Source organism: Salmo salar, chromosome 01 (assembly GCF_965601325.2).
Source record: "Salmo salar chromosome 01, fSalSal1, whole genome shotgun sequence".
NCBI lineage: Eukaryota > Metazoa > Chordata > Actinopteri > Salmoniformes > Salmonidae > Salmo > Salmo salar.
This window is the reverse complement of record NC_138291.1, coordinates 69,661,238-69,682,950: the sequence shown is the minus strand read 5'-3', so window position 1 is coordinate 69,682,950 and position 21,713 is coordinate 69,661,238. Positions and strand designations below refer to the sequence as shown.

Sequence of the window (21,713 nt, the reverse complement as noted above, 5' to 3'; positions counted from 1 at the left end):
AAACATTTTTAAAATGTAATATTGTCATTCTAAGATTTATAGATTAGCATCTCTTGAAAGCACCTGCAATGCCAGATTTAAAAATAACTTTACTGGGTAATCACACTTTGCGATAAAAGGGGATGCGATACTCAGAAAAATAGGCTACCGTTACAGGTCAGCGCCATCTTGGAACAATCGCATATCAAATCTACTCCTGAATACTATTGTCAATAATCCCTTACCTTTGATTATCTCCATCAGAAAGCACTTCCAGGAATCCCAGGTCCACAACAAATGTATTTTCGTTCGAAAAAGTTAATCCTTTACGTCCCAATAGCTTGTTCTTGTTAGCGCGTTCTGAAGGCTGCACCAAAAGTTACGTCGGCCGCGGGCCTTCTCTTTCAATAAAATGCATTTTTTTTTTTTTTTAGGTTCGTTCAAACATATCAAACGTTGTATAACATAAATCTTTAGGGCCTTTTTCAACCAGAGCTCTAATAAGATTCAAGGGGGACGATTGCATTGTCTTTCAAAACGTTTCGAAATGGGAGGGTAGCCAGGGGCGCCGGCGTCATAATGGTGATGGCCCTCCTCATGTGACCACTTTCCACAGCGTCTCATTCAGTCAGTTTTCACAGTAGGAGACTCAAACCACTTTGTAAAGACTGGGGACATCTAGTGGAAGCAATAGGAAGTGCTCAATGAACCATTGCTCATGGTGTGAGTTATAGGCAAAGTGATGAAGTTGAGTCCGCAATTCAGAATTCCACATCCTGTTACGATCTGTCTCGGGGTTTTGACTGCCATATGAGTTCTGTTATACTCACAGACACCATTCAAACAGTTTTAGAAACTTTAGGGTGTTTTCTATCCACAAGTATTAATTATATGCATATCCTAGCTTCTGAGTTTGAGTAGGAGGCCGTTTAAAATGGGCACGAATTTTTTTCAAAAATCGCTGTAGCGCCCCCTATCCTAGGCGACCGTCAAGAGGTTAAACAACATTATTTTGTTCCTCTCTGACCTGACCGGATCCCTCTCAAAACTACAAACGCTTTTGTGTACATACAGCTCTATGTCAGGTTACAAAGTCAACATGGACAAAAGTGAAATACTTCCACTGACTCGCTTTGACTATAGCATCTGTGAGCGAACAGGTCCCTTCAGGTGGTCGCCCCAGTGGTTCAAATATCTAGGAATCACAGTTGATAATTACTTAAGAAATTTGTACAAGCTTAACTATTGTCTTGGGTCAGAAGGTGGTGGATGACTTGAATAGATGGATAGATCTGCCTCTTACATTATTTGGGAGAATTAGTTGAATTAAGATGAACGTTCTGCCTAAGATGAGAAATAACTTCAACATCAAATGTACAGAAATCGCCCTGTCACTGCAAGAAAATATGTTGCATTGACATGGAAATCAGATTCCCCTCTCCCAATTACAAGATGGCTCTCTGAAATGAATAAGAGTATTCCTATGGAGATTACCTATGCTTTAAGAAATAAATTCAACAACTTCCTGAAAATATGACAACCCTTCCTGGACTATATGGAAACACTTCCATTGGGGTTGGTGGATGTGAGCTTGTAGATCAATGTAGCTATTGTCTCTCTGTAATTTACTGTTTGTATTGCTTTGTGTATATGTTGGAATCTCTTGTCATTTGTAATTTTTAGTCATTATTAGTATTATTACTATTCTAATTTAATCTTGTAATTTGTCGCTGGGGGGTGGGGAGAGTTGAATTAGCTTTTGTTGTAGTACTTACTCTTGCTGTATTGATCTGTTGTTTAATAATTGAAGAAAAAAATTCCCCCCCAAAATAATAATAATAATGACGCTCAAATTGAAAATCATTAAACTAAATCATGAGGAATTCTATCAGCCTAATCAAGGTGTAAATTATACCTCACATTCCAGTGTATAATGGCAGGAGCTGCTTGTGGATTTGACAGCTCTAAAGCAGTTCGACCTCCAGCACCATCTAAACATCAGCTATGCGGATGTCGGCTAAAGTGGATCAAATTGAATCCGGCCCTAAGAGATTTGTTCCTTTCAACAGAATTATTGTGTTTCATTTGAGAAAAGTGCCCATATATTTCCTGATTGATAAGACATGTAATAATTTTGCAACAATGTGGTAGTTAGACATTCACCATTACATTTCAAGAGCTAGATGCAATATGAGCACAAGTACACTACCGTTCAAAAGTTTGGGGTCACTTAGAAATGTCCTTGTTTTTGAAAGAAAAGCAAATTTTTTGTCCAATAACATAACATCAAATTGATCAGAAATACAGTTTAGACATGGTTAATGTTGTAAATGACTATTGTAGCTGGATTTTTTTAATGGAATATCTACGTAGACGTACAGAGGCCCATTATCAGCAACCATCACTCCTGTGTTCCAATTCTGGTTAGAGACAGTTTGTGCTGTTCTCTGAAGGGAGTAGTACACAGCGTTGTACGAGATCTTCAGTTTCTTGGCAATTTCTCGCATGAAATAGCCTTCATTTCTCAGAACAAGAATAGATTGACAAACTTCAGAAGAAAGGTCTTTGTTTCTGACCGTTTTGAGCCTATAATCGATGCTCCAGATACTCCACTAGTCTAAAGAAGGACAGTTTCATTGCTTCTTTAATCAGAACAACAGTTTTCAGCTGTGCTAACATATTTGCAAAAGGGTTTTCTAATGATCAATTAGCCTTTTAAAATGATAAACTTGGATTAGCTAACACAACGTGCCATTGGAACACAGGAGTGATGGTTGCCGATAATGGGCCTCTGTACACCTATGTAAATATTCCATAAAAAATCAGCCATTTCCAGCTACAATAGTCATTTACAACATTAACAATGTGTCATGACGTTGGCCTCTTTTGGTACAGGGAGGACAGTTGACCCCCTCCCTTTTGCACCACCACCCAACCTACCTCCCCCACAACCCAGGCCCTGTGTGTAAAGGGTTGTAAAAACTCTAAAATTCCAGGAGAGTCTCTGGCCACATGGCCCATAGAGAGACAAAGGAAATTCTTCCAACTCATAGACTTGGAGAACCGAGCGACATTTTGTGTTCTGGAGAAGGTATGGAAGATTGGTGAAGAATCCAGCTACGAACTGATCCGCTTGGTACAATTTTGTGATACTCAGAAGAGACAATATAGCCATATTACCATAAAACTGTTTATATGATAGACTCAGCTTGAGAATTGCATCATAATGGGTGTATGGAATGTATTAATAAGGATAAAGCTTTTATAATACATTGAGATGCGATGTACTGATGTAATGTGATAGAATTGTATTTCTGTAACCAAATCTAACTCAGTCATAGGCACGCCCCCAGGGACCCATACAGGACCAGGCGTCATTTGACAAGCCTGTTCTATGGGCACCATAAAACACCCCCTGATTTACATTTCTTCAGACCAGGCCTCCACTCGATGGCTAATAGGTTTTACCATCCAATTACTCTACTGAAAGTGAACCATACCACGTGGTTAACTTTTAGACTATTGATACCGACAGAATAAGAACAAGTCTTTGATATTAATTATTAGTCTGCAGCTAAGTAAATTATATCATTGAATGCGAAGACCAACGAAACAACCATTCGATGACGACATTAATGGATGTCGCTTTGAAAGATCCATTCTAACCGAGAGAGAGACTCTCCATCAGAACTACTCTCCAACAAGAATCAGAACGACACACTGAGCGTAAATATATATTGATTGCAATTGTTCCCGAATGAGTGAGCCTTCAATTGTCAATTGTTAACCTGTTATGGCTAGGGGGCAGTATTTTCACGGCTGGATAAAAAACATACCCGATTTAATCTGGTTACCACTCCTACCCAGTAACTAGAATATGCATATACTTATTACATATGGATAGAAAACACCCTAAAATTTCTAAAACTGTTTGAATGGTGTCTGTGAGTATAACAGAACTCAAATGGCAGGTCAAAACCTGAGAGATTCCTTTACAGGAAGTGGCCTGTCTGACCATTTCTTGAACTTCTTTTCCATCTCTATCTTTTACTAAGGATCTCTGCTCTAACGTGACACATATTGGAGCAGGTGTTCCGCTAGCGGAACGTCTAGATGTAAGAGGTTAACCTCTTACATCTAGACGTTCCGCTAGCGGAACACCTGCTCCAATATCCAATGATAGGCGTGGCGCGAATTACAAATTCCTCAAAAATACAAAAACTTCAATTTTTCAAACATATGACTATTTCACAGCATTTTAAAGACAAGACTCTCCTTTATCTAACCACACTGTCCGATTTCAAAAAGGCTTTACAGCGAAAGCAAAACATTAGATTATGTCAGCAGAGTACCAAGCCAGAAATAATCAGACACCCATTTTTCAAGCTAGCATATAATGTCACAAAAAACAAAACCACAGCTAAATGCAGCACTAACCTTTGATGATCTTCATCAGATGACAACCCTAGGACATTATGTTATACAATGCATGCATGTTTTGTTCAATCAAGTTCATATTTATATCAAAAACCAGCTTTTTACATTAGCATGTGACGTTCAGAACTAGCATACCCCCCGCAAACATCCGGTGAATTTACTAAATTACTCACGATAAACGTTCACAAAAAACATAACAATTATTTTAAGAATTATAGATACAGAACTTCTCTATGCACTCGATATGTCCGATTTTAAAATAGCTTTTCGGTGAAAGCACATTTTGCAATATTCTCAGTAGATAGCCCAGCCATCACGGCTAGCCATTTAGACACCGACCAAGTTTAGCCCTGATCAAACTCCGATTTACTATTACAAAAGTTTCATTACCTTTGTTGTCTTCGTCAGAATGCACTCCCAGGACTGCTACTTCAATAACAAATGTTGGTTTGGTCCAAAATAATCCATCGTTATATCCGAATAGCGGCGTTTTGTTCGTGCGTTCCAGACACTATCCGAAATGGTAAAGAAGGGTCGTGCGCATGGCGCAATTCGTGACAAAAAAATTCTAAATATTCCATTACCGTACTTCGAAGCATGTCAACCGCTGTTTAAAATCAATTTTTATGCCATTTTTCTCGTAGAAAAGCGATAATATTCTGACCGGGAATCTCCTTTTCGGCAAACAGAGGAAAAAATTACAAAGACGGGTGCGGCCAGGTCACGCGCCTAAGCCCAGAGTCCCTTGATCGGCCACTTGAGAAAGGCGATAATGTGTTTCAGCCTGGGGCTGGGATGACGACATTCAGGTTTTTCCCGGGCTCTGAGCGCCTATGGACGACGTAGGAAGTGTCACGTTAGAGCAGAGATCCTTAGTAAAAGATAGAGATGGCAAAGAAGTTCCAGAAATGGTCAGACAGGCCACTTCCTGTAAAGGAATCTCTCAGGTTTTGACCTGCCATTTGAGTTCTGTTATACTCACAGACACCATTCAAACAGTTTTAGAAACTTTAGGGTGTTTTCTATCCATATATAATAAGTATATGCATATTCTAGTTACTGGGTAGGATTAGTAACCAGATTAAATCGGGTACGTTTTTTATCCAGCCGTGAAAATACTGCCCCCTAGCCATAAGAGGTTAATATTAATGAACTCTGTAGGTGTGCATTCTCAGCTGACCGTTTATGACCCATTGTTCAACAGGCCGACCTGCCTGTTTAGCCCACAAGGGCACATTCCTCTACCAATCCTTTGTGACGATAATTACTGTTTGTATGTTTTCTGTTAATTACTTAGTGTAGTAAATAAATGATTTTAAGACAATCGATGTATGGATGATTTTAGTAAAGACTGGGTTCGTGCAGATACAACAATTTCCGACGTTTGGAATGAGACTGGACTAAAGGTAAAATACACCATTTAAACCAGAAGATAATCGGCCTATACTATAATAGAATATAATATTATAGTACAGGAAAGTTATATTAGGAAAATTATAGCTTTGTAATCTGAATATTCTCCTTGGTGCCCCGATCTCCTAGTTAATTACAATTAAACGATTAATCAGTTTAATCGCGTGATAATAATTACAGGGAGCTAATTGATAAACATATCTTCAGTTTAATGGTACCCCCAAAGACACGACAAATGTCTACACTGTATTTCTGATCAATTTGATGTTATTTTAATGGACAAGAAATTTGCTTTTCTTTCAAAAACAAGGACATTTCTAAGTGACCCCAAACTTTTGAACGGTAATGTACAGTGCTGTGAAAGTGTATTTGCCCCCGTCCTTATTTCTTATTTCTTTGCACATTTGTCACACTTAAGTGATTGAGATCATCAAACAAATTTAAATATTACACAAAGATAACCCAAGTAAACACAAAATGCAGTTTTTAAGTGATGATTTTATTTATTAAGGGAAAAAGCTATCCAAACCTTCATGGCCCTATGCGAAAAAGTAATTGCCCCCTAAACTTAATGACTGGTTGTGCCACCCTCAGCAGCAACAACTTCAATCAAGCATTTGTGGTAACTGGCAATGAGACTTTCACAATGCTGTGGAGGAATTTTGGCCCACTCTTCTTTGCAGAATTGTTTTAATTCAGCCACATTGGAGGGTTTCCGAGCATGAACCACCTTTTTAAGGTCACGCCACAGCATCTCAATCGGATTCAAGTCCGGACTTTGTCTAGGCCACTCCAAAACCTTCATTGTTTTTAAGCCATTCAGAGGTGGACTTGCTGGTGTGTTTTGGATCATTGTCCTGCTGCAGAACCCAAGTGCGCTTCAGCTTGAGGTCACGAACCGATAGCCGGACGTTCTCCTTAAGGATTTTTTAGTAGAGAGCAGAATTCATGGTTCCATCAATCACAGCAAGTCGTCCAGGTCCTGAAGCAGCAAAGCAGCCCCAGACCATCACACTACCACCACCATATTTGACTGTTGGTATGATGTTCTTTTTCTGGAATGCTGTGTTACTTTTACGCCGGATGTAACGGGAACGCACAATTTCCAAAAAGTTCAACTTTTGACTCGTCAGTCCACAGAATATTTTCCCAAAAGTCTTGGGGATCATCAAGATGTTTTTTTTGCCAAAAGTGAGACGAGCCTTTATGTTCTTTTTGGTCAGCAGTGGTTTTCGCCTTGGAACTCTGCCATGGATGCCATTTTTCCCCAGTCTCTTTCTTATGGTTGAGTCATGAACACTGACCTTAACTGAGGCAAGTGAGGCCTGCAGTTCTTTAGATGTTGTTTTGGGTTCTTTTGTGACCTCTTGGATGAGTCGTTGCTGCGCTCTTGGGGTCATTTTGGTAGGCTGGCCACTCCTGGGAAGGTTCACCACTGTTCCAAATTTTCTCCATTTGTGGATAATGTCTCTCACCATGGTTCGCTGGAGTCCCAAAGCTTTAGAAATGGCTTTGTAACCCTTTCCAGACTGATAGATGTCAATTACTTTGTTTCTCATCTGTTCCTGAATTTCTTTGGATCGCGGCATGATGTCTTGCTTTTTGAGATCTTTTGGCCTACTTCACTTTGTCAGACAGGTTCTATTTAAGTGATTTCTTGATTCATCAGGTCTGGCAGTAATCAGGCCTGGGTGTGGCTAGTGAAATTGAACTCAGCTTTCCAAAAAATTTGATTAACCACAGTAAATGCATGATTTAACAAGGGGGGGCAATTACTTTGTCACATAGGGAAATGAAGGTTCGATAGCTTTTTTCCCTTAATAAATAACATTATCACTTAACTGCATTTTGTGTTTACTTGGGTTATCTTTGTGTGATATTAAAATTTGCTTGATGATCTGAAGCATTTATGTGTGACAAATGTGCAAAAAAATAAGAAATCAGGAAGGGGGCAGATACTTTTTCACAGCATTGTATATTTGGACATGACCTATAAATATAGTTTTTTTATAGACGGGTTGGCTGACAAAGTCACGAAAATGATGCACGCGCATCGCTGTGGCCGGAAGGCGTGCATTGATATGATTCTGAACCGTCAGATAGCTCGAAGAAATTACAAGAAGCTGCCATGTGGGGTATCATAGGTAGCTCGTTTCAGCTCGTATCTTGTTATTGATATCATGTCCTGTTTTAAGGTGTTTTGACTGATGTCATGTCTATGCTAATATGGCAAAAATTCAGAAGCTAACTAACCAACAACTGTAACGATGTATTTGAGAGACAAAAAGTGCTCATTGTGCAAACAAGTGCTCATTTGGAGATTAAACATAGTTTACCTGTTGTCAACAGTCTAAACCAACCCCGTCTGTTTTGCCCTATAGTTGCGCAAATGTCGGTTTTGTGGTGAACAACCAACCCATCTATTCTTGTGAAATCACGTTTTATTAATGTAGTTTGCTACAGAATGCTGCATTTGATGAGTTAACTCTTCTGAGAGTTAGATGAGTCAGTTGAGCTGTTTCAGGACAGAGGCATGTGACCTCTCCTGCATCTCTCACATTTTGGCCTCTGAAACCAACCTGCCAAAATGTCCTCCCTCATTCTGTGTTCTCTCCTTGTCCCCACAGAAAAGTAAGAACTTGTTTTGAAGGATTTTGCTTCCAGGTAATAATGCCAAAGCTCAGTGCCGAGTGTTACAGTAAATTGCATGTGGTTGCTCACCTCACTTACTGTCATCCTGTGTTTTCCCTCACATTAGTGCATTAATAAAGCTCTTGATAGCTCTCGATGTAAACTGTATTAATTGAATGAACTTTACTCAGATTCAGGATCCTACAGCATGTCTGACATCACATAATACAGTATGATGCAATATGAAGTTGTACACTTGATGCCCATAGGATGTCAGTATAACCCAGACATTACCTCACACACACTTCCATATTCCATACTGGTAGAACTCTCACACCCTCTGCTGACATACAGTATGACTTTTCCACACGCTAGATTACAGGATGGTGTCAGGATGGATCTATGATTACATTTTCTACTGTATCTTATCCTCTCTCATTCTCTTTCTCAATCCCTATTCTCCTCTTCTTCTGACAGGGGAAATCCCTCACATCAAAGAGGCTGACCAGTCTTGTGCCATCATGCTAAAACATAGCCACTCTGGGATATAGAGGAGGACCATATCATTTCTATGTCATCGCCGTTTGCTTTCCACTCAGACGATGAGCTGGACAGTACATCAGATGTTGCATGTCCAAGGAGAAGACTTGTTATTTATTTTACCTGATCTATGTCTACTATTGGAAAGGAGAGGCATTTGGAGACTTTTACAAATATTTCGGGGCTGGATAATGCCTTTACAGAAAGTCAGTGTCCAGTTACTTACACCATATCTGATGGACACGTATGTCCCTCTCCAGCTGAGCTAATAATGTCAGAAATAAAAAATGAAGGAAACGTTCACTTAACAGTAAAATCTATTCAAAATATCATCACTATACAGTACTCGATCTGTAATCACAGATACTTTGGTCACACTAAGGGAAGTGTTGTGCGGTATGCATAAATGTAAATTATTATGTTCATTTTGCATTGATTTTATTGCACTACAATAATTAGCACAGTTTTCATTACACTTGTAAAGTCACATTTGAGCTGTAAGAAAATGTGTTTTCTGTCTTATGTAAAACGTAATTCTTTGTTACTCTCTCCTGCATTTATTTTTATACCATATTTAAAGACACTTAAAAATGTATTAAAGTTGTCCCTTTATCTGTTTTTACTGTCCTGGTAATGAATCAATACATTTTGTACTGGCCAGCAAAGAGTAGATGGACATACTGATCTGGGGTCATTGTAATAGATCATTATTAATTTCTCTCTGCTCTGTCATCTGCAGTTTTAGTTGTTACAGCTAGATGGTGGTAGATTTAACAGAGCAGTAGCTCATTTTCTATTATTTTACTATAACCTAATGGAATACGTTTTATGTTTACAGCAAATAATGCTTTGCTTGATTTTGTTCAAATGTGTTATTTGTCAGAAATGTAGACATTTCCTATACTGTACAAAAAGTAAGGCTTAATTCTAATACCATATTCAGAGTTTCATGAATCATAACCTTTAGGCCACTGAGTATATTTTAGGCCACTCAGTATATTTAAGCAATGAGAAACCATGACTAAAGACATTAGTCAAAGTATGGACAAAGACTGAGGCCTGAATTCTGCTGCTGCAGTGTCGTGCCATTCTCTACTGGTATGATGAAATAGTTATTGTTTGACGAGCCTGACGTTTTTTTTTTGTAGACGTTTCAGATCTTTGATGGTGAATGACAGACAGTGTTTTTTGTCTTAGTTCCAGTGGTCAGAAATCAGAACCACACACATAATTGTCTTACTTCTGTATGCCTAAACCAAAGGAATGGGAATGGCAATTTCAAAGGGTCCTGTCGACGTATGAGTAGGCAGGAGTAAGAATGATTTATGGATTATGTGATTTCACACACCCAAAGAGAGCTCTGTATTGAAGGATTTCCAGTGGCACTGGAACACCCCTAATCATTGAACCCACCTCATGTTCAGGTGAGAAGAAAGGTGGATAGATGGAAAGAGAGAGAGCGAGAGAGAGAGATGAGTATGAAAGTGAGGTAGAGACGAAGGGTAAGCCAGAGAGGAAATTGCGTGAAGGGGCGATGGTGGGAGAGCAAGAGGGATTTGGGGTATCAGACTAAGAGAGGGAGTAATAGAGGGAAGAAGGGAACCGGGAGGGAGAGAGCAAAAGACTGACAGGGGATTTCAAGACTGGAGAGTCAGCAGTGAGAATGTTTGTGGAAAGAGGAGGGGGGATAAGTATTGAGAAAAAGAGGTAGGGAAGGGAGAGAGGTGAGGCTTGGTTTGATTCATGTTGTGATCAGAGCCAATAGAAAGCCCCCGTCTATGTCTAGGAGGAAGCAGAAGTGAGAGTCCAAACCCAGCAGGAGACATACAGAGACGCACAGACCTACAGACACAGAACTAGGATACACAGACATAGAAACCCATTGGCATGGAAAGAAAGATTACAGAGAAAGGAGAAAGAGATAATTACATATATTATTAGATAATATATATTTGAGATGGATATGAGATAGACATGGATTATTAATAAACTCAAAAATACAGACTCTGGAGAGAAACAGGACCACAGACCTTGGGATACTCAACTGACAATCCCACCTCAGCAACCACTGCTGTTCCCATGGAAACCAACACCAGGATTCACTCTCCAGGACTGGTAAGGGTGGACAGCTACCCCTAACGGAGACAGGATCACCCCACTGTCCCGGGACACTGTGGCAAGAGGTACAGACACTGACTTTCTCCTTCAGGACATGCAGTGGTCCTTGGTGGCTGGTCAGTTATTCAGGCTGGAGAGAGACAAGTATAGAGGGTGGGATTCAGTCATAAAGCATTTGCCTGAATGTTAAGAGAGCTGTCAGTGAGTTAATGGGTGTGTGGGTGATTGCTTATTTGGCTAATGATTTGATGTGGGTAGGTGTGAGAGGTGTGGTAGCATTAAGGTGAGAATGTAACTTTGTGTCAAAGTGTAAATCCATCAGTGTGCATGTGCCTATTAGACAGAGTGTGAATATGTGAGAGACATTAATTATGTGTGTGACATGAGTGAATGTTGTGTGAGTAGCGAGCATGGCTTCTGATCTGACTCACCGCTCTGGTTATTGCTACACCTTGCATCAAAGACTCTGATTCCCATGTGGCTCAGTTGGTAGAGCATGGTGCTTGCAACACTAGGGTTGTGGGTTTGACTCCCATGGGGGACCAGTGTGAAAATGTATCCACTCACTACTGTAAGTCGTTCTGGATAAGAGCATCTGCTAAATGGCTGAAATGTCAATTCCAAGGAGGATGTTTAGGCAAGACACACATCTTTGTCCTGATATAAACCCTTCCCACACTCTTATTATATCCAATTTAATCCAACAAGCTCTTTGTTAATTAAGCAATAAGGCACAACAGGCAGTGCTGTATCATGAATATAGTCACAGGTAAATGGCGTTTGGCCCGACGCAGTATTCATGATACAGCACAAGCCTTATTGCTTAATTCATTCATGATGCAGCACTGCCTCTCGTGCCTTATTGCTTTTATAAAACTGTTACCAACATATACAAATAACAATGAATTACATATTTTCATTAAAATGTCATTTTGATAAGTAAATTCATATAATTTCATTCTTCCACGAGAAGATATAGTCCAGACAAAAATCTGGTTGTTAGTTATTTTGGTCATGTTGCTACAAATTATTTTTGCATAGTTGCTATGCAAAAGGCCTGGTCATCAGCTCTAAACAAAATGTTTGCTGTGCAGGCTGGATAACGTTATTGTCATGTTTTAGCTAGCAAGCCAACTTCACCTAACTCATTCACGTCAAACATTGAACCTGGAGTCATGAATATAGAGATGATACAAGAGATGATACAAGAGATGATTCAGACAGCAACCTGAACATGATATTCTTATAGAGACGTACACTGACGTTAGCTGTATATTTTGCTTGTTTGAGCTTTTTTTCTATTGGAATTTACTTGGATATATCCATTATAATGACATTGATGCATGATTTCACCTGGTTCATAAGAAGTTGTCTTGTTTAGTCTGGGCACTGTTTACTCTATGTATTGTAGCTACAGAGATAGGAATTCTAAAGAGAAACATTGTTTTCGAGGTTGGATAGGCAGACAGCAAGACTTATATTAACCCCGCTCTACCAAACTAGTGATAAATACAAGAGATGATTCAGACAGCAACCTGAACATGATATTCTTATAGAGATGCAGTGATCATTTTCAGATGGAACTGTTAGCAGCCATAGTGTGACTGTAACTTCCAATACACCATGGTTTGGGAACGCTGCTTGTCCAATCAGTATCCAGGATCCAAACAACCAGATTTAAAATGCATATTAAATATACATTTCCAAACATACTCTCTGTTTGTAATATTTAAACAATGCCTTGCCTTGTTGGAGTAGAGCAATTGATTCTCACTGAATCTCCCAAGTTTAATTTATTCAAATACCACCCTCTCTAGACTAGTAATCAGTATATTTTTTAACACTGTTTTTCTCACTTGCAGTGGAGGCTGCTTAGGGGAGGATGGCTCATAATAATGACTGGAACGGAGCAAATGGAATGGCATCAAAACATGTTTGAGATGTATTTGATTCTATTCCACCTATTCCGCTCCAGCCATTACCACGAACCCATCCTCCTCAATTAAGGTGCCACCAACCTCCTGTGCTCACTTGACAGATTTAAGTTATCCAAACAGACACTGGTAGGGACTGTACAGGCCTGTCATTATGTGTTCAGCTCCAATTTAGGGTTGGTTATGTTATGCCGTGATTAATTCCCTCTAGGTGGGGAACACCCTTTCAATGATATTGTAGCGATCCTCGCTATATGAGCCACATTACAATTCCCACAATGTGGGTTAAGGCCTATTGGTGCAATGCCTCGGGTGGTTTGTCTTTCGCGCCACGCCAGCGACCCGGGTTCACTTCTCTGCCCTGCTGTTCGCTACAATATGTTGTTCTCATTCTGTGTGTTGTGTGTGTGTGTACTGTCCAGAGCAGGGTAAATATCTCCACCAATACTGAGGGTGATGGAGTCCAAAGTGCCTCTCCTAACTGTAATTGACCAGTATAGCATCTCTCAGCTGGTAGAAATTATGAAGATGGATTGTGGTGACAAATGGCTGTCCAAACAGCTCAGGGCCCCCTCATGGCATGTTGGCATTCGACACATTCACCCAAAGTTCTCAAAATGAACGTTTTCACTTTTAATGAGCCGGAAGAGGCCAGTTTTGGGAAATACAAGCCACAAATTAAGATAATGACATGCTTGCCCCTAATGTAATTGCTTTCATGTAAAAACACAGAGTTTTGTTTTCTGTGTGTGAGCTTTGGCCTGTTGAATTGAATACAATAATTGACGTGCGTTATCTGTCTATGAAACTTCCTGGCGCACCTAGCTATAATTATAGTCTGGCTCAGGCTTTGTTTTGGCCTGTCTTTTTAGGCCGGTTCTTGTCATTGGTAGCACTTTATTTCAGGGCCCATGTGTAAGGTACTGCTTTGAACTTATTGACGGAATAATTAGCGGATTGGATTATTGAAGGACCCTTGACCTGACATGGTTGATCTGCTCCAATAAAGGAACTGGGTACTGTGGTGCAGACGGAATGTCCATCCAAGTGTTGCTGCCCACTGGAGTCAGTAAAGCTCAAGTTGCCATTGGCAATTCTTACTCTGGGAGATGGCTATCCCAGTTTTGTTTTTGGAGTCCAGTATTTGTAGACCTGAGGACAGAGACTGTTCATTCAAGCATATAGACCCTAGTATTTGTAATTGTGCAATAATAGCGTGGTCCAGTTTAGCTCTGTCTCACTGATAAAACAAAAGCAATAGTCTCCCTCCGGCTCAGTCTCCATGATGATTAGTAAGAGAGAGAGAGAGTCAGGGGGGTGGATGAGGGAGGCCTCAAGTACTAAAGTCAGGGCTAAAGAGTTTGTTTTGTTTTCCAACAGTCTCTCTGTACACTATCATTAACCCCCCTACTTCCACCCCAACTTCCAAACCACAATTTGTCTAGCTGGGAGAATGATGACGATAGCTGGCAGGGTCGGCTGTATCATACATAGGCAAAGTTTGGAAGTGGGAGAGGGACTGAAGCAGCGACTGTATAACATATGTCATCTGCTGTGTACACAGTCGGGATATCCCTCCAACCCCCAGGGCCTTGTAACTCACCAGACCTGGGATAGTTTTAACTAATGAAGGGGACATAGAGTGACAACACCTTCCAGGACTGAGTTCATACATTATGATCATATTCACTCAACATTTTAGGGCAAATTGCATTTGTTTAACTGGTGAATAAATTACAGAATTATGGATGGGGGTCAAGACAATGAGATGCAGTGGGGACAGAAGGAAAAGTCATGATTAGGTTTGACACTGTGTGGTCGAGTGTGTATGTGTATGTAAGAGGTTTGTCTTCATGCTAGAGTTGAGCCAGACTCAGTCGTGCGTAAATATCTTACTGACATCAACGCATAAATTACGTTAAAAAAAGCATTCTTCTCTGGATGACACTGAAGAGGTGAGGTTCGACTTCCCTTGTCCTTCTCATGACCACCGTTATCCACAATACACCTTTCATTCAGTCTTCTCTAAACCTGCCACTACCATCCTGGTTCCTGGGTATACTGTACCTAGCCCTCCACCAGCCTCATGGTTCCTGGGTATACTGTACCTAGCACTCCACCAGCCTCATGGTTCCTGGGTATACTGTACCTAGCCCTCCACCAGCCTCATGGTTCCTGGGTATACTGTACCTAGCCCTCCTCCAGCCTCATGGTTCCTGGGTATACTGTACCTAGCACTCCACCAGCCTCATGGTTCCTGGGTATACTGTACCTAGCCCTCCACCAGCCTCATGGTTCCTGGTTATACTGTACCTAGCACTCCACCAGCCTCATGGTTCCTGGGTATACTGTACCTAGCCTTCCTCCAGCCTCATGGTTCCTGGGTATACTGTTCCATACTTAATTACTCTCTGGTCAAAGCCCCAGTAGACCCAGCTGCTCAATAGATTACTGTGAACATTAGAACAGTTTCATTGAGACTGAGAGAGCTTAACAGGGTAGAGCGCCATGACCCAGGGTCAAGAGCAGAAACTAAACAGAGACAGAAACCCAAAGTGGATTATGATAAAGTCATTGTCCCCATTCAAAATGTGTGCAAGTCCAGGAAATTGAGAAGGGAAGTAAAAGTCTTATAGGGAATAGGAACGGCCAATGACCTTGGGGCGTTTTGGTCCACATTCAGAATTGTTACTTTATACTATATATGCAATTCAAGAACAACATCTGTTGCAAAGATTCTTGAGTGATTGACAAATTGTACTGGCATTAACACTGACAGTTATGTACAGATACGTACATACCAGTAATCTTCTGAGTCCCAACAAAGATATTCAACTTAAAGCATACTTTTCTCAACACAAATCAGAAAGTCAAATTCTAAAGAACTTTTCAGATGACATTGTGAATTGTGTGTGTGGTTGTGTATGTATGTTTTTTTGTGTGTGTATATGTATGTCTGTGTGTGTGTGTTTACGGAGGGTTTCATCTCAGTCTCACATCTGTCAGTCGGCAGTGTGGAGAGAGACAAGAGACTTGCTAGGTCACTCTCAGTTCATTGTGCTCTATAGGGCTTGGTCATAGAGTGGGGATCTGGACCCACAGGGTACTGTTTCACTCCCCTAATAGCATTAAGATTGGCCTGCTAATGCATGTTTACATATCTGACGCATAGTTTATAACTAGAGTAAGCATCGCCTAATTATTTTATTAATAACGCCTAATTATTTTATCCAGTGTTTATTTTTGGATAAAGTTCTGTAGCTGAGAAGAATGCACATAAAAGTAATGACAAAGAGACATTGACAAATGGAGTTGCAGATGATAGATTGATTTCCTCAATGATGCCTGAAAGGCTAGACTGAAAAGGGCACGTTCACACACATACATAGGCTAAACACCAAAACATACACACACTGACGGAGTGCTATTACACTGGAATAGCTTAAGGATTGATAGATACCTAGTAGACCTAACCTCGCTACATTCTTAAACCAATAGATACTACTCACGGTACATTCACTGCTTATACTGTAAAGGTACAAGGCTCAATCTTGGTTTAGTAGCATTGTTACTAACCTTTCTGTCTTCTCTTTCCCAGAATGTTTTGGAGAATCACTCTTCCAGTCCTACTGGCTGGGGTACTCTGCGTAGCCACAGAAACAAGGAAGCCCCGCCCCCAAGGCTCCATCCCCTCACCTTTCAAGACCAAAGGCAACCTGTCAGATCGTCAGCGCCTGTTGCCGCGGAAACCCGAAGTCCTTTCGTCAAGTCGGGAGGCCCTGGTGGTCACCGAGCGCCGGTACCTCCGACGTGACTGGTGCAAGACGCAACCCCTCCGCCAGACGGTGAGCGAGGAGGGCTGCCGAAGTCGTACGGTGGTCAACCGCTTCTGCTACGGCCAGTGTAACTCCTTCTACATCCCCCACCTCATGGGCCCCAGCTCAAATCGAGGGCCAGGGTCCAGCCGGAAAAACCACAACAAGGTCCAGGAGCCCTTCCAGTCCTGTTCCTTCTGCAGGCCGCACCGCTTTACCCAGCTTACTGTTCAGCTGGACTGTCCGGGCCTGCAACCTACCTTTCGCCATCGCAAGGTACAACGTGTCAAACAGTGTCGCTGTATGTCGGTGGACATGACTGGTAACGGGAAACTGTGAGGAGTTCTTTGGAACCATACCATGACAGTCACCATGGATACTAATGTGACAGTGAAAGTGAACATTAACATGAACATGAATAGCGTAGATATGACAGGGGACAAGGTAGTACTTCTCCCTTATATTGGATTATTCTGCATAATCACATTGATTGGTCACACAAAATGAACCTGACAAGTACTGATAGTACAGAGTGGCCCAGCTATAAGACCGTTGACTATATGGACAGCTATGGTGAAAACTACAATGTGCAGACATAAATGGATGGATGCATAGCACAACACCAACTGAAGCACAGACATGCTTCAGTTCAACACAGTCAATCATATGAAACAACTGGGTCCTTCGACTCTCTATAAGCTCATACAGGTTGTGATATTACCTTACCTAGGGCCATGGACTGATGGCCCCTTTCATCTGGCTGTTGGCTCTAGAAGGAACATACATATACAACCACAAACACAGCACCAAGTTCTAGACTGAAAGGGGAGCTCTTAAGCTGGCTGTGTCATTTTTTACTGGGTTTACCTGGGGGAACTCTCCAGCCAATAATGCTACGGACTGAGAGAAAGCCCCCTAGCCTGTCTAAGTATCTGCCTTTGGATTCAAGAGCCGCCTGTGAAATAATTCAGACAAACATCAAGCTAACCAGTAAAGAAATGATATTATTATATTATGTATAACTGTGGTACTATATAAGTGTATGTCAAAAGATAAGACACTATAAATATATATACAATCTATTTCATGTGAAACATCTGTGTGGTCTGAATGCAAACAATGTGGTGGCATTTAAGGATCTGGTTGACTAATGATGGTTGATAAGAATAGGCTCAACAACTTTACATTTTATTTTTTATTTTCATTTATTTAACTAGGCAAGTCAGTTAAGAACAAATTCTTATTTACCAGAAGGCAAAAGGCCTCCTTTTGCGGGGGCTGGGATAAAAAATAAAATAAAAATATAGGACAAAACACACATCACGACAAGAGAGACACCACAACACTACATGAAGAGAGACCTAAGACAACAACATAGCATGGCAGCAACACATGAAAACAAGATGACAACAACATGGTAGCAACACAACAATTACGTCTTCGTAATCTAGCATGGGTAGGATGGTCATCTGATTCAGGGTTAGTTTGGCAGCTGGGGTGAAAGAGGAGCGATTACGATAGAGGAAACCAAGTCTAGATTTAACCTTAGCCTGCAGCTTTGATATGTGCTGAGAGAAGGACAGTGTATCGTCGAGCCATACTCCCAAGTACTTGTATGAGGTGACTACCTCAAGCTCTAAACCCTCAGAGGTAGTAATCACAATGGTGGGAAGAGGGGCATTCTTCTTACCAAACCACATGACTTTTTTTTGGAGGTCTTCAGAATAAGATTAAGGGCAGAGAAAGCTTGCTGGACGCTGAGAAAGCTTTGTTGCAGAGCGTTTAACACAAAATCCGTGGAGGGGCCAGCTGAGTATAAGACTGTATCATCTCCATATAAATGGATGAGAGAGCTTCCTACTGCTTGAGCTATGTTGCTATGTTGTATTCAGATGAAGACTTTCAAACTGATTTATATTAAATGAATAGTATTTTATCAGGAACCAAGGAGATGTTGGACATGGGGACACAGTCACCAACAGCTCTACAAGGCTCAAACAGAACATAGATCAGGAGAGCAATTCAAACATACAAATCAAACAGGATATGTCACATACAGATTGCATATAATTTTACATGTAACGTAGATACAAAAATTGCTCAATTATTTTACATCAGTATTACTCACTATATAATATTATTTCAATATTTACAGTGCCTTCAGAAAGCCTTTACACCACCTGACTTTTTCCAGATTTTGTTGTGTTACAGCCTTAATTTAAAATGTATTAAACAGAGATTTTTTTCACTGGCCTACACACAACGCTGCATAATGTCAAAGTGGAATTATGTTTTTACAAAATAATTAAAAATGAAAAGCTGAAATGTATTGAGTCAATAAGTAAACAACCCCTTTGTTATGGTAAGCCTAAATAAGTTCAGGAGTAAAAATGTGCTTAACAAGTTCAATAATAAGTAGCATGGATTCACCCTGTGTGCAATAATAGTATTTAACATGATTTTTGAATGATTACCTCTTCTCTGTGCCACACACATACAATTATCTGTAAGGTCCCTCAGTCGAGCAGTGAATTTGAAACAAAGATTCAACCAGAAAGACCAGGGAGGTTTTCCAATGCCTAGCAAAGAAGGGCACTTATTGCTAGATGCCGCAGTGGAGGCAGCTGAGGGGAGAACGGCTCATAATAATGTCTTGAGCGGAGCAAATGGAATGGCATCAAACACCTGGAAACCATGTGTTGGATGAATTTCATACCATTCCACTGATTCCGCTCCAGTCATTACCACGAGCCCGTCCTCCCAAATTAAGGTGCCACCAACCGCCTGTGTTAGATTGGTAAAAAAAAGACATTCAATATCCCTTTGAGCATGGTGAAGTTATTAATGACACTTTGGATGGTGTTTCAATACACACAGTCACTACAAAGATACAGGCGTCCTTCCTAACTCAGTTGCCAGAGAGGAAGAAAAACGCTCAGGGATTTCACCATGAGGCCAATGGTGACTTTAAAACAGTTACAGTTTAATGGCTGTGATAGGAGAAAACTGAGGATGGATCAACAACATTGTAGTTACTACATAATACTAACCTAATTGACAGTGAAAAGAAGGCCTGTACAGAATAAAAGTATTCCAAAACATGCACCCTGTTTGCAACACGGCACTAAAGTAAAACTGCAAAATATGTGGCAAAGCAATTCACTTTTTGTCCTGAATACAAAGTGTTTTATTTGTCCCCAACATAACACATTACTAAGTACCACTCTCTATATTTTCAATCATAGTGGTGGCTGCATCATGTTATGGGTATGCTTGTAATCGTTAAGGACTGGGGTGTTTTTTTAGGATGAAAAAGAAACGGAATGTAGCTAAGCACATGCAAAATTCTAGAGGAAAACCTGGTTCAGTCTGCTTTCCACCAGACACTGGGAGATGAATTCACCTTTCAGCAGGACAATAACCTAAAACACAAGGACAAATCTACACTGGAGTTGCTTACCAAGAAGACAGTGACTCTTCCTGAGTGGCCGAGTTTCAGTATTGACTTAAATCTGCTTGATAATCTATGTCAAGATCTGAAAATGGTTGTCTAGCAATAATCAACAACCAATTTGACAGAGCTTGAAGAATTAAACAAATTATAATGGGCAAATGTTGTACAATCCAGGTGAGGAAAACTCTTAGAAACGTACCCAAAAAGACTCACAGCTGTAATCACTGCCAAAGGTCTATTGACTCAGGGGGGTGAATACTTACCTAATAAAGATATGTGTTTTATTTTTCATTCATATTTTTCAAATGTTCAAAACAAAAAGCCACTTTGACATTACAGAGTATTTTGTGTAGATCATTGACAAAAACATGGCAGTTAAATCCATTTTAATCCCATTCTGTAACACAACTAAATGTAGAAAAAGTGAAGGCGCTGTAGCTAATAAAAAAATAGAGGATGATGAGAAGTCCTGATGACACTAAATACCTTAGCAGCTAAGCTCAAGTCACGGTTCATTTTATGATTTATTTCATAAACCACAACTGTACATCACGTATCATTCTTGAACTATGGTGTATGTTAAACTGATGATTGTCACAATGCAGGTTTTCACTAAGCAGGACTGGTTTCCATACAGTCCATTGGCTCAAATATTCTGACCCAGTTTGGCTTTCTGTGGAACACAAAACAGATGAAAGTGAGTTACAGACATTACAATGGTGCACGTAAATTAATTCATCCGTGCATTTTCAAACAGAAATAATGCGTGTGAGAATCCTATGCACTCAAAGTGGTGACGGGTGGGGGGAAATTTATACAGAGATTTTCAAAATGAGTGAGAACGGGAGAAATATACAAGGAATAAGAAGACAAAAGAAAGACAGAAAGCGGTTAGGACAAAGGCAAAAGAGACAAAAAGAGAACTCACTATTGCAGAAGACTGTTTTGGTTTGATGCTGTACGAGGCCTTCTCTCTGGCTTGATTGAAGACCTCTGCCATTTTCAGTCTGAAAAGACACCAATAGTTTCAGCCATTTAAAATGTATCTTCTCTTAGAAATGGAGATAGGGTATGTTTGCAGTAGTAAAAGGTCAGGCAATTCAGCAATGAGGTTCTCCAGGCAAGATTTGGGTCTGTGCTGTTTACACACAAGAAAGATTTGGGTGACCAGTTTCACTGTTTTAAGAAACCCCTTTCTGATCTACTGTAACGATAGTGCAAGCTCTAAACCATTCAGTGGCACAACATTCCACACTGCACGAGGTAAAAGATACATTCTAGACCAGTGATGGGCAACTTTGATGGGGGTGGGGGCTATAAAAAAATCTAAACTCATCATGGGGGGGGGGTCAGAGTTACTCGCAGTTCTGCGTACCCACATCCTTACCCACA

General features: G+C 40.5%; 2 protein-coding genes across 3 annotated transcripts in view; both read left to right on the top strand.

The window, feature by feature from the left end:
• Positions 1-9,618, top strand: part of rgs7a (regulator of G protein signaling 7a) — a 126,317-nt gene extending 116,699 nt beyond the window's left edge. The window contains exons 17-18 of the mRNA XM_014204935.3: positions 8,457-8,493; positions 8,938-9,618. Of these exons, the coding sequence (XP_014060410.1) occupies positions 8,457-8,477 (21 nt within the window). The 3' untranslated portion in view covers positions 8,478-8,493; positions 8,938-9,618. The remainder of the gene's footprint in view (positions 1-8,456; positions 8,494-8,937) is intronic.
• A 679-nt stretch (positions 9,619-10,297) lies between these two features.
• Positions 10,298-17,949, top strand: LOC106607693 (gremlin-2). Of its 2 annotated transcripts, none has more exons than XM_045721365.2 (2): positions 10,298-11,115; positions 16,651-17,949. In XM_045721365.2, the coding sequence occupies exon 2, from the start codon at positions 16,652-16,654 to the stop codon at positions 17,204-17,206; it is 555 nt and encodes a 184-aa protein (XP_045577321.1). In that variant the 5' UTR covers positions 10,298-11,115; position 16,651; the 3' UTR covers positions 17,207-17,949. The 2 variants fall into 2 exon arrangements, with proteins under 2 accessions (XP_045577321.1, XP_014060396.1); XM_014204921.3 differs by having other exon boundaries at positions 10,604-11,183.
• The last annotated feature ends 3,764 nt before the right edge of the window (positions 17,950-21,713 follow it).